The 13666-nt window shown below is 45.7% G+C and overlaps 1 protein-coding gene across 1 annotated transcript in view; it reads left to right on the top strand.

The window, feature by feature from the left end:
• Positions 1 to 5527, top strand: part of LOC148507476 (mucin-17-like) — a 45514-nt gene extending 39987 nt beyond the window's left edge. The window contains exons 7-8 of the mRNA XM_088446112.1: positions 3815 to 3977; positions 5368 to 5527. Of these exons, the coding sequence (XP_088302238.1) occupies positions 3815 to 3977; positions 5368 to 5527 (323 nt within the window). The remainder of the gene's footprint in view (positions 1 to 3814; positions 3978 to 5367) is intronic.
• The last annotated feature ends 8139 nt before the right edge of the window (positions 5528 to 13666 follow it).

Raw genomic sequence — 13666 nt, 5'->3', positions numbered from 1 at the left:
CCCCACTTAGACTTACCTGGTCTTGGGGGCTCCTACAGCAACAGCAGAAGACTGGCGGCAGGGGACAGGTCTCGCAGCAACGCCGCCGGGAACCCTCCTGAGCGCTGCGGCGCGCCTGCACAGGAAACTGTATCACAGTGATACAGTCTGCCCAGAGGCTCTCTGGGAGTGGAGGCGGGACCGCGTGACATGTCATGTGGTACTCGCGCAGTGCTCCTCTGGGAGCACTGTGATCATGTAAATTCTTCAGGCAAAAAGGCCCGTACACTGGCCCCTTGAGTCTTGCCGGGCCCTAGGTGAGCACCTAGTATGCATAGTGGGAAGTCCGGCCGTGCCCCAGAGTATCCGATACTGCGTTGTACAATGCAGCTCGCATACGTAATGCAGCAAGAGGCATGATGCTTTCTGTGCATTACCACATCTGCACAGACACTTGCGAGCTGCTTTGCAATTCCATCTGAACTGAAGCTGAATCAGGCCCTGAATTTGAGAACCTGTGGTCTAGATTATTGCTGGAATGTGGATGTTCTACCTACTGTGATTTTCTCTTGAACCTGGTCATCAGCAAGAATAGAACCAGCCCCTTCTTACACAATAGGCCTCAGTGCTAGCTGGTTTTACAGGACAGAATGGGTTGTTTAAAGGAAAATAAATAATTAAAATAAAACATACAGTTTCCCCAAATCCTCAAAAAGACCTAAATATCCTGGGCTAAAACAAAGAAAAAAACAAAACCAAGACAGAACTTACTAGGGATGAGCGGGTTCAGATTTTCGAAATCCGAAACCCCCACGAGCCCCCCCTGATCCGAGTCGGGAACCGAGTCCGGCTTGGGTTTTCCCGCCAGACTCGGTTCCCAGGACGGGGCAAAACAACATCATCCTGGTGTTGGATTCTCGCGAGACCCAAACTTTACACATTTCACGTCTCCCACCACGCCATCTTCACTCCCATCCTGGAGAGGGTAGTGAGAGGACGTGTCTCTCTAGTGTATGTGGGAAAGTGGCATGGCGTGGTGATCTGCTCTGCTGTATCAGTCTGGGGGTGACCTGCTCTGCTGTATCAGTCCAGTCCAGTGGTGCTGTGCTGCTGTATCAGTCTGGGGGTGACCTGCTCTGCTGTATCAGTCCAGTTCAGTCCAGTGGTGCTGTCCTGTGCTGTATATTCAGTCCATATAATTTTTACAGGGCTGCCCTGTGTGGTGTAGGGCTACAGTGCCCTGCGCTGTGTATTCACTCCAGTTTCCAAATAAAAAGGGGTTATTTAATTAATCCAAATAATTTTTACAGGGGTTATTCACTCCATAAAAATAATGGAGGCCAAAAATTTGGAGGATAAAATAGGGAAAGATCAAGAACCACTTCCTCCTAGTGCTGAAGCTGCTGCCACTAGTCATGACATAGATGATGAAATGCCATCAATGTCGTCTGCCAAGGCCGATGCCCAATGTTGTAGTAGAGGGCATGTAAAATCCAAAAAGCCAAAGCTCAGTAAAATGACCTAAAAAAACACATTTAAATTGTCTGAGGAGAAATGTAAACTGGCCAATATGCCATTTACGACACAGAGTGGCAAGGAAAGGCTAAGGCCCATGTTCATGACTAGTGGTTCAGCTTCATATGACGATGGAAGCCCTCCTTCTCCCACTAGAAAAATTAAAAGAGTTAAGCTGGCAAAAGCACAGCAAAGAATTGTGCGTTCTAAGAAGATATCACAAATCCCCAAGGAGAGTCCAAGTGTGGTGGTGGTTGCCTGACCTTCCCAGCACTGGATGGGAAGAGGTGGCTCTTTCCACCATTTGCACGCCCCCTGCAAGTGCTGAAAGGAGCACCCACAGTCCACTTGCTGATATTCAAATGGAAGATGTCACTGTTGAATTACAACAGGATGAGGATATTGGTGTAGCTGGCGCTGAGGAGGAAGTTGGCGAGGAGGATTCTGATGGTGATGTGGTTTGTTTAAATCAGGCTCCGGGGGAGACTGTTTTTGTCTTTGGGATGAAAAAGCCCATCATGGTCCTGGGCAGAAGACCAAACATTCCACCTCTTTGGTCTGGCAAAATTTCTATCCAAATCCGGACAGCAACTGTCTTGCCATATGTAGCTTATGTAAAGGTGTAATAAGTAGGGGTAGGGGCAAGATGGAGCGATTCTGCTCAGTATGTGGGACTTGTGGATGAAGCCCTTCATTCGTTTTGCCAGGATTCGAGGGTTGTCAATCTGATAAAATCTGGCCACTACATTTTGGCCATCGTGCTCGATCCTAGGTTTAAAGCCTACATGGAGTCTCTCCTTCCAGTGGACACAAGCCTGCAGAGGTGCAAAGACCTGCTGGTGAAAACACTGTCAGCTGGAGCGGAACGTGACACGGCAACAGCTCCTTCTTCATTTCCTCCCGCAACTGGGGCTGCCAGGAAACAACTTGGATATCCTAAGCAACCCGCTGGTGGTGATGCAGGGCAGGCAGGACCAAGTTTGGACATCTGGTCCGGACTGAAGGACCTGGAAACAATTTCTGACATGTCTACTGTCACTGCATATGATACTGTCACCATTGAAAGAATGGTGGAGGATTACATCGGTCACAGCATCCAAGTAGGCATGTCAGACAGTCTGAACCTGTACTGGCAGGAAAAAGAGGCAATTTGGAGGCCCCTATACAAATTGGCTCTATTTTACCTAAGTTGCCCCCCCCTCCAGTGTGTCCTCCGAATGAGTTTTTAGTGCAGTCGGGAACCTTGTCAGCGAAAGGCATAGGAGGTTGCTTCCACAAAATGTGGAGAAGATGATGTCCCTCAAAATGAATTATCAATTCTTCCGGGAAGACCAGCCTCCAGAACGTACAGAGGGACCTGCGGTGGTGGATTCCAGTGGGTACAAATTAATACTCTGTGAGGATGAGGATGTACACAACACTGAAGAGGGTGAGGAATCGGTGGATGAGGAGGATGAGGACGACATCTTGCCCCTGTAGAGCCTGTTTGTGTAGGGACAGATTAATTGCCAGCTTGTTTTGTGGGGGCCCAAACGAACCAATCATTTCAGCCACAGTCGTGTGGCAGACCCTGGCGCTGAAATGATTGGTTTGTTAAAGTGTGCATGTCCTGTTTATACAACATACGGGTGGGTGGGAGGGCCCAAGGACAATTCCATCTTGCACCTCTTTTTATTCTTTGCATTATGTACTGTTTGGGTTTTTTAAACTGCCATCCTGTCTGCCACTGCAGTGTCACTCCTAGATGGGCCACGTGTTTGTGCCGCCCACTCGTGTCGCTTAGCATAGTCATCCAGCTACCTCGGTGCAACCTTTTGGCCTAAAAACAATATTGTGAGGTGTGAGGTGTTAAGAATAGACTGGAAATGTGTGTAAATGAATGTCATTGAGGTTAATAATAGCGTAGGAACAAAAAAAAACTAATTCTGTGATTTTTAGGGTTTTTTCCAAAAAAAATACAGATCTAAAAGACTGAAACCAATACCCGGAAGGGTGGTTTTGGCAAAACCAATCCAGATCTAAAACATGAAGAAAGATCCAGATCCAAAACCAAAACACAAAACACAAAAAGTGGCCGGTGCACACCAGTAGAACTTACACACGATTCGAAAACTTTTTAACCTCTTCCTTTGTGCTTCTTGATCTGAAAGTAATTGGTCTGCCTGTTGCTGTGAAAGTCAGTCCAGGTTGCTCAGCATTGGAGATTTTATGTTTCCATCATGTGCAGGGGGGGAGGGATAATTTCTTATATCTATACACCTATAGGTTCAATGTTTCTGTGATGTTTAATCATTTCTCCTTCTGTCTCTTCTGTCTTTAGCGCGCTGTGCAAGAAATATCTCGTCCACGTACTTAAAGTTCTTTGACCCGGTGGTCACTAATGAGGGTCTGGTATGTGTGTCTAACTGTCAGCAGGAGTCACCTCACTATTATAACTGCACTGCAGGATCATGTTACATCCAGGAAACAGGACCTCAATGCTTGTGAGTACAAAGCAAACGTGATTAATAATTGTGTAGCGCGGAGTGCAAACTCTCTTGATTCAGAACATACTTACTGTACCTGCTCTCCCGGAAGTTGCTGGAGGCTCCCGAATTTTCGGGGAATCCCCCACAGCCCCGAAAGAATATCCGGATCTACCGCATCCTGCTTACTTCTTATGCTGGCCAAACACGCTACAATTATCGGGGCGATCCGCCTGATATCGGCGGATCACCCCGATAATTGTAGCGTGTGGGGGGCGACCGAGGGTTAAAAATTGCTCGCTCAGGCATGCCGGGTTGTCCAGCATGCCCGTCCGATTCAATATTTACCGGTAAACTGTTGGCCGCATCGGACAGTGTGGAAGGAATAGGGAAATGTCTCCTCCCCCGGGGGTGGAGCGCGGATGTGGGGCTGATACACTGTGAGAGAAATCTCACAGTGTATGCCGCGGATATCTGCGGCTGGCAGGCTGCCAGATAAAATGTCTTTCGGTCTGACAGACATTTTATCTGGCCGTGTATGCCCAGCATTAGTGAAATGCAGAAAAAAAGGAAGATTCCCCCCAGCACACTGCAGCAATATCAACAAAAATACTTGAATCTTACATAATAATAGAAATTCAGAGGTATTAGTTACATACATTTGCAAATATGTGATTAAACGCCAGGCCAGCGTCAAGGCTCCTCTATACCGGCGTCCCTAACATTAAGGGGTTCATGTCCGAGGCGCAAGGCACCCCAAAATAATCCAGCCAAGGACCATCCCCAGGGCATCACACGAAAAATGAAAAAAAAGGTGATAGTGAAGTGTAAAGTATAGATGTGTAAAGATAATCAATAAGTGTTAATATAATGAGAAATAATTAATTAATTCTTAAGAGAACCAACATTTTATTGGCTTAAATCTAATTAAAGCGTATTCAAGATTCAGAACTGTGACTGCAACTTACAAGTGGTTATATCTATCTCGCCAGTTACAGATACAGACCAATACCTTCTAAGGCATAGAGTTTAGACAGAACCATAGTTATTGGTGTCAGCATTATCCTGCAAAATCCGAACTTGCTCTACAATATAGGATTTGTGGGTGGAGATATGCAAATTACCACATAGCTTCCATACTGGCAAACTACCGAAATAATACGTATAGCTAAAGCACATTTATTTGCAGCGGTTTTTTGAATACTGCCAATTGCTGTGGGTCATGTCACTGTGTTTGGTTGTATAGAGTCACCCCATCATTAAACTGTTATACAAAACACTGCGTGTCATGTGGTGCCAGCTCATACAGCGCCTGCAATAATTGCGTGTCTGCGTTGCAATCTCGCCGGGGTCATGGTGGATATATTAGTAATATATGTGGTATAACATGCTTCTCTTCTCTCCGCAGTTGCCCCAGAACGAACCTGTACCTCTACACTTATTCCAGGTGTCGGGGGGCCATATTAAAATCAGCTATGTACGGAGGAGTGGGAGCTGCCATCGCTGTGTTATTAATCGCCATTGTGATCTTAGGAGTCTTCCTGTACAGAAAGAAATATTACTACTAGCCAACGTGTAATGATTACATTGTGTTGTTCATTTAATGATAAGTGCATATTCAGCATTGAGAGTCAGTGCTGGATGAACAATGTGGGTGGATATGACTAAAACTCCGGCCTTCATAGAAAAATAGGCCCATTTTCAAGACAGCATGATTAGGTCCACTCGCCCAGCTGGCTTTGATTATTCTACATTTACATATTTTGGGAGACATTGGGGCTGATAATGTATGGGATGTACACACCCACATGACACTGGCCACACCCACACAACACTGACCACACCCACATAGCACTGGCCACACCTCCTCTGCTTCTCACTATAGGCCCCGACGAAGGAAACAAATTCATGGCTCTTTTTGTTCCCATCTTTCAACTGCACCTATCATGTAAAATGTTCATTGGCTCAGTGGGTAAGAGTCAAGAGACCACAGCATTAGCTTCATGAAATCTATGTCATTTTGTCCCAAACACCAAACTTTAAGCAATGAGCTGGGATAGCGTAATCACTATGGAAATTATAATTCTTTATTGCATTTAAAGTGCAAAATTTCTTAAAAACCTGTATTACAGATTTAAATCCACGTTAATACTTTCAGCCTTTTTAATATCGTTTGTTCACTTCACACCTAATATGGTGATGACATAAGGAATGTTGGTAGTGTATTCTGTGGATTGTGTGTGTTACAGTGCCACATTATGGATGACTAAGTGTAATGCAGGTTGAAAATTGGAACGGATGAAACATTCCATGATAATTATGAATAATGCAGACCATTCTGTATTCTTTCCTTGAATGTCATTTTCTTACAGTTTTGCTAGCGGTTCATGTAATACAGGACCACATAACCTAAAAGTCACTTTTTTATTTAACAGAGCAATATATATACTGTATATTATTTATTTACCCCTGTACGATGCTGCAAATGTTTTTGGCACCTTATTAATAAACTATAATAATAATACAAATAATAATAATAATAATATTATACCATTTTTATTGTAGGGGATGAACTGTTTTGTATGCAAAGCATACATCCTATCTATTGCAAGAAATAGCATTGGCTTCTATTTCAATGTCTGATAACATAGGACCTCATTCAGAGTCTCTCGCTAGCGCTGTGCGCTCGCAAGTGGTCCGATGGTTTGGCGCACGCTTCGTTCTGCACGTGCGCAAACTACTCTGTGCGATCGCAGGCCGCTCGCTAGCCCAGCAAAGACAGCCCAGTGAAATGAGTGACAGGAGAGGCCGTTTGTGGGTGGTAACAGGGGCAGGACACTAATAACAGGGGAGTGGAGGTGCAAGCGCAGGCTTGGCTGAGTGTGTCAACGCCGTTTTAGAGGCATGCATAATTAACACGCAGCGTCATAGTACACTTCACATGCCTGTTTTTTACACTGAAGTCCTTGCAGTGCTTGCGGTAGTTAAGGCAACCACAAGCGCTGTGATCGCTTCCGATTGTCCTCGATGTACCAATGTTTTAATACACTTCCTGGAGATGACGTGCGCTGGTGGGTGGCTGTGCCTGTGCGATTGGGCGTACGTTGGCCGCTCGCTAAGACATAGTGGGTGTGCTTATGCCTTGGCGAGCGATCGCTTCCCGTGGCGTCACTTTGACAAATTTGCATATGCTGGGGGCGAGCGATCGCATCTAGTGAGAGACTCTGAATGAGGTCCATAGAACAATAGCTTGTACATAACTATGTGGCATATGTATAAGTGTATATACATTAGGGGTGTGCACCGGCCACTTTTCGTGTTTTGGTTTTGGATCTGGATCTTTCTTCGTGTTTTGGATCTGGATTGGTTTTGCCAAAACCACCCTTCCGTGTTTTGGGTTCTGGGTTTTGTGTTTTGGATCTGTATTTTTTTTAAAAAAAAGCATAAAAACAGCTAAAATCAGAGAATTTGTGGGTTTTTCTGCTCCTATGCTATTATTAACCTCAATAACCTTAATTCCCACTCATTTCCAGTCTATTCTGAACACCTCACACCTCACAATAGTGTTTTTATGTCCAAAAGGTTGCATCGAGGTAGCTGGATGACTATGCTAAGAGATACGAGTGGGCGGCACAAACACGTGGTCCATCTAGGAGTGGCACTGCAGTGGCAGACAGGATGGCAGTTTGAAAAACTAGGCCCCAAACTCTACATAATGCAAAGAAAAAAAAGAGGTGCAAGATGGAATTGTCCTTGGGCCCTCCCACCCACCCTTATGTTGTATAAACAGGACATGCACACTTTAACAAACCAAACATTTCAGCGCCAGGGTCTGCCACACGACTGTGGCTGAAATGATTGGTTCGTTTGGGCCCCCACAAAACAAGCTGGCAATTAATCTGTCCCTGCACAAACAGGCTCTACGGAGGCAAGATGTCGTCCTCATCCTCCTCATCCACCGATTCCTCACCCTCTTCAGTGTTGTGTACATCCTCATCCTCACAGAGTATTAATTCATCCCCGCTGGAATCCACCACCACAGGTCCCTCTGTACGTTCTGGAGGCTGGTCTCCCTGGAAGAGTTGATAATTAATTTTATGAACATCATCTTCTCCACATTTTGTGGAAGCAACCTCCTAAGCCTTTCGCTGACAAGGTTCCCGGCTGCACTAAACACTCTTTCGGAGTACACACTGGAGGGGGGGCAACTCAGGTAAAATAGAGCCAGTTTGTACAGGGACCTCCAAATTGCTTCTTTGTCCTGCCAGTACAGGTACGGACTGTCTGACATGCCTACATGGATGCTGTCACCGATGTAATCCTTTAACAGATGCACGCTTGTCGCTGCTGCTTTGAGGATGCAAGTGCGGCTACAGCCCACACAATTCACAAAGACAGAAAAAAAAAGAAGAATATTTTTATTATTTGTGTAGCACACTTTGAGGGTGTCACCACCCTTTAACAGACAGATGCACGCTTGTCGCTGCTGCTTTGAGGATGCAAGTGCAGCTACAGCCCACACAATTCACAAAGACAGAAAAAAAAAGAAGAATATTTTTATTGTTTGTGTAGCACACTTTGAGGGTGTCACCACCCTTTAACAGACAGACGCACGCTTGTCGCTGCTGCTTTGAGGATGCAAGTGCGGCTACATCACACACAAGTCACAAACACGTTAAAAAAAAAGTTTTTTATTTTTTGGAGCACTTTGAGAGTTACACCACCCTTTAACAGACAGACGCACGCTTGTCGCTGCTGCTTTGAGGATGCAAGTGCGGCTACAGCCCACACAATTCACAAAGACAGAAAAAAAAGAACAATATTTTTATTGTTTGTGTAGCACACTTTGAGGGTGTCACCACCCTTTAACAGACAGACGCACGCTTGTCGCTGCTGCTTTGAGAATGCAAGTGCAGCTACAGCCCACACAATTCACAAAGACAGAAAAAAAAAGAACAATATTTTTATTGTTTGTGTAGCACACTTTGAGGGTGTCACCACCCTTTAACAGACAGACGCACGCTTGTCGCTGTTGCTTTGAGGATGCTGGTGGAATCTAGACGGGATTTGGAACCGGGGACACACTACCTCCATCAATTGTCTAAATCCCACTGCACTAATGGCGGATACCGGACGCACATCTAACACCAACATAGCAGTCAAGGCCTCAGTTATACGTTTTGCTTCAGGATGACTGCTGTCGTACTTCATCCTCATCGCTAGGGACTGTTGGAGGGTCAATTGTTTAGTAAAAGTAGTGATGTTCCTACTTCCTCTCTGGGATGATGAACAACTCCCAGCAGCAGCAACAGCACTAGGAGGAAGTGGTTCTTGATCTTTCCCTATTTTATTTTTATCGGAGAAAGTTTGGTCCTCCATTTATGTTATATTGATATATACTTGCGGCTAAAGCGCACACAAACACAGAAAATATTTTTTTATTTTTGCTGGAGAGTAGTGCACTTTGTGGGTTACACCACCCTTTAAGAAATGAGCCAGCCGGCTCTTTACTTATGGGACACAGACGCATGCTTGGCGCTGCTCCTGTCTTGATGCACGTGCAGCCACAGTGCACACAAATCACAAACACAGAAAATAATTTTTTTTTTGGTTTGGACTGGAGTGTACTTTGGGGGTTACAGCACCCTTTAACGGTCAAGCCAGCCGGCCCTTTACTTATGACACAGGCGCACGCTTGGCACTACTTTGTTGATGCACGTGAGGCTACTGAGCACACAATTCACAAACACAGAAAAAAATTTTTTTTTTGGTTTGGACTGGAGTGTACTTTGGGGGTTACAGCACCCTTTAACGGTCAAGCCAGCCGGCCCTTTACTTATGACACAGGCGCACGCTTGGCACTACTTTGTTGATGCACGTGAGGCTACTGAGCACACAATTCACAAACACAGAAAATATTTTTTTTTTGGTTTGGAGTGTACTTTTGGGGTTACAGCACCCTTTAACGGTCAAGCCAGCCAGCCCTTTACTTATGACACAGGCGCACAAAAACACACAAAAAATATTATTTTTTTAGCACTTGGGGGGAGCACCCCTGATGGAAAGAGCACCCCCTGGACAACACTACAGCACCCCTTTAGGACTGGGACACTGCACAGGACTTTGGAGTGGACACAGCCCCTATGGAGAACTGACTGCACAACACAGTCCAGCCAGCCCCTATGGACTTTGAAGTAGTGGACACAGCCCCTATTAACAACAGCAGCACAGCACAACACAGCCAGCCCTTATGGACTTTGAAGTAGTGGACAACAGCAGCACAGTGCAGCACAGCACAACACTACTCTGCACTACACTACACAGCCCAGCCAGCCCTAACTTCCACCCTCCCTCTTCACTGTCCACAGCCGAGTGAGAAAATGGCGCCGACGCAGGTACCTTATATAGGATCCAAAACCCGCGAGACTCGGAAGGCGGGATGATGACGTTTTGCCTCGATTTCAGATCCGAGTCAGGCAGGAAAAGTCGAGCCTGACTCGGATCTGCCTCGGATCGGGGGGGCTCGGGGGGGTTCGGATTTCAGAAATCCGAACCCGCTCACCCCTAATATACATATGTTAAACGTGCACAATGTTTGTCATGTATTAGTGTTAGTAGCTTACTTATATAAGACAACTTGTCTGAATGTTTCTGGCTGTTTGATCAACACAAATGTATGTTTTACATAAATAGACAAAAATGTGATTGGGTGACTCTTTCTTTGAAGACTATAGATAAATCATATGATCCTTAGTCCTAGAGGATTAGGGGGAGATGTATTACGCAATGTAAAGAGTAGGAAGTGGACCAGTGGAGAGGCTGCCCATAGCAACCAATTACTTACTACCTATCATTTTTATAGAATGCAATTGATAAATGCTACCCAAAAGCTGATTGGTTGCTATAGTATGGGCATCTCCTTAACTCTATACACTGCTTAATATACATCTCCCACTCAGGATCGAGGTTTATCCCTCATTTAATGAACTAGTGAATGACAGCACTGACCAAATATTTAGAGGGTTTGAACCATACTTTCCTACCCTCCCGGGACCTACGGGAAAACCCCTGCACCCCTGGACATGTAGGCACTTCTCCCACATTCCACCCACTTTCTAGTGAAGTGGGCACAATAGCGAGAATATTGCGGGGGATCTGCGGGTCAATGAGAATCGCATCATTTATCCCCCACACCCTAATTAAATATGTTCACGCAAATTCTCGTGAGGGGGCAGAGGTTGATGACGTGATGCTGGGCTGCTGTGATGTAAGAGGGGGGGAGCAGTGCCGGACCCGAGCCCATGCCGAGCCCATCCAGCAAGGCCAGGCCCAGGTAAATTGTACCCGCCCCCCCCCCTCGGCTCCCCTAGTAGTGCGACAACCACGACACCGGTGGTACCGTATAGGCACTCCCTCACCTGAACGGCCGATACCTTATTATCTCCTCAGGGCCTATGTGATATTTCTCCTTGTCACAAGAACAGGTAATAAATACAGCATTACACTTTGATCAGTGGATCGGCCTCTGGTTTTTAGACTTTTTTCACGTGACATATTTATTGCACATATATAACTCTCCTTGTGTGTGTCTCATATATTACATGTGTCTCATATATAACATCGTCACAAACACATACACACTCTCCAGCTACCACTCACAGCATCCCTCGTCATCTTTATCCATGCGTCTTTACAAGACGCATAGCATAGTTCCCCTACAGACGCTCCTATAGGGCTGGGTGCCAAATCTGCTCCAGTAGTTACAAATTGGTTCCCCATTAAGGGGAGTTTGTGGATTCACCCCTGCAGCCCAGCAGCTTGCTATCACCCCCGGTAACTGGGAATTGCAGAGCACAAGATACCAACCTCTCTCTACAGCACTCTCCAACAGTCTCAACTTCTCTGCTTGCATAAAGTTTGATGGATTTTGAATGGACACTTTGTTTTCATGTAATGTATCACTAATCCAACTTTACGTCAATAAAACAAATATTAATGCGACGGGTGTGGTATGCGAGATAGACAGTGAAAAGGTCGGCATTCCAAAGGCTGAAGCCAAAATGTCGACTGGTTCTGAATGTCAACATACAATAGGTCAACATAGTCATTAGGCTGACCATCATTAGTGTAGACATGTATTTAGGTCAACAGGGTTAAATGGTCAACACATTGAAAAGATTGACATTTAGCATTTTGACACTAAAATGTCGACACATGTTTTTTAAAAAATTTTAGCCTAACCCTAAAGCTAACCCCCAAAATATCCTAAAACAACATGTCGTCATTTTAGTGTCGACATGTGAAATGCCAGCCTTTGATTGTGTCGACCATGTAACCCTGCCAACCTACATACATGTCTACAGAATGAGGGTTGACCTAATGACTAAGTCGACCTTTTGGCTGTGGACATTCAGAACGCGTTGACCTTTTTAGTTGCAGCTCTTTCAGCTATGGGGGGGGAGATTTACCAAACCTTGTAAAGTGGATTGATTGGTTGCTATGGGCGACTTCTCCATCTGTCCTTTTTTACAAAGTTTGATATATCTCCCCCTTAGAAACGAGATTAACAGAAAACATCCTGAAATGTACTTGTGAGATTTGGAAGGAGACTAAAGCTGGCCACACATCTAAAGATTATCTGTCCAACCATCCAACTAGTTGATTGGTTGGGATGAAAACCTGGTAAGGGATGAAAGCAAATGACAATCAGCAATTTGCTCCCAAATGCTGGAAAATGGACAAAAACTGTTGTTTGAACAAATTGTTTAGATCAAACATTTAACAAACTTGTCTGAACGTCCATTTTCATCTGTGTTCTGGCATTTAGGAGCAAATTGCTGATCATCAGTTACTCCCATACCTTACCCAGCTCCGTAGCTAGACGGCAGTGTGCCCAGTGCAGCACTGCCGCCCCTCTCACTCCCTCTCCGCCCCCCCCTGAGCGCTTACCCTACCTTCCGGCAGCAGGAGGGCGGGCGGGGTCTTCCGGCAAATTTTTAAAGTCCGGCGCGCACCAGCCGGAGGTCTCTATCTGCAGACCTCCGGCACAGAAAAGTGTGTGGCCGGTGCCGCTGCAGGATGGCGCCCGATGCACATGACCCCTCAGCCCCCCCCTAGTTGCGGCCCTGCCTTACCAGATTTTCATAGCAACCAATCAACTAGTTGGCTGGTTGGATGTAAGTTGGTCTAGTGTGTAGCCAGCTTAAGGGCCCCATGTATGAACAAACCTAAATACTGTACCAGTGGCATTTTTTGTTAGTATCACAGTGATACAAACGCAAATGCCACTGGTATTTATCAATACTTACCCCTCCTGCGAGGTCCAGCAAAGTCCTCCTCATGTGCACAGTCCTACGCTCTAATGCTGACAACCTAACTCTGCCAGCGCTGGGCTCCTGTGTACTGCACACATGTGATGATCTGTTTGCACATGTGCATGACACGGGGACCCGGCAGTACCTGGAAGCGTTTGCTGAAGCCGGAGAGGCAACGCTGGGTCTCCATTACCGGCGATGCAGCGACAAACAGTAATAATCTCAGATTACTGCTGTGTTGAATACAGAAAGGAAGTCATTACCCCTTTAGTGAGCGCTAAAGGGGTTATGCGTCATTGTTAAATGGGGCCCTAAATGTTCTTCTCCTTTGAAGATCAAGGTCAACAACTACGGAAGAATTATTCAAGAAGAGATCAGTCATCAGCAGTTTAT

The sequence above is a fragment of the Taudactylus pleione genome, unplaced genomic scaffold, assembly GCF_031769625.1.
Source record: "Taudactylus pleione unplaced genomic scaffold, aTauple2 ptg000393l, whole genome shotgun sequence".
Classification (NCBI taxonomy): domain Eukaryota; kingdom Metazoa; phylum Chordata; class Amphibia; order Anura; family Myobatrachidae; genus Taudactylus; species Taudactylus pleione.
The sequence above is the reverse complement of the archived record's forward strand: the minus strand, read 5'-3'. Positions and strand labels throughout refer to the sequence as shown.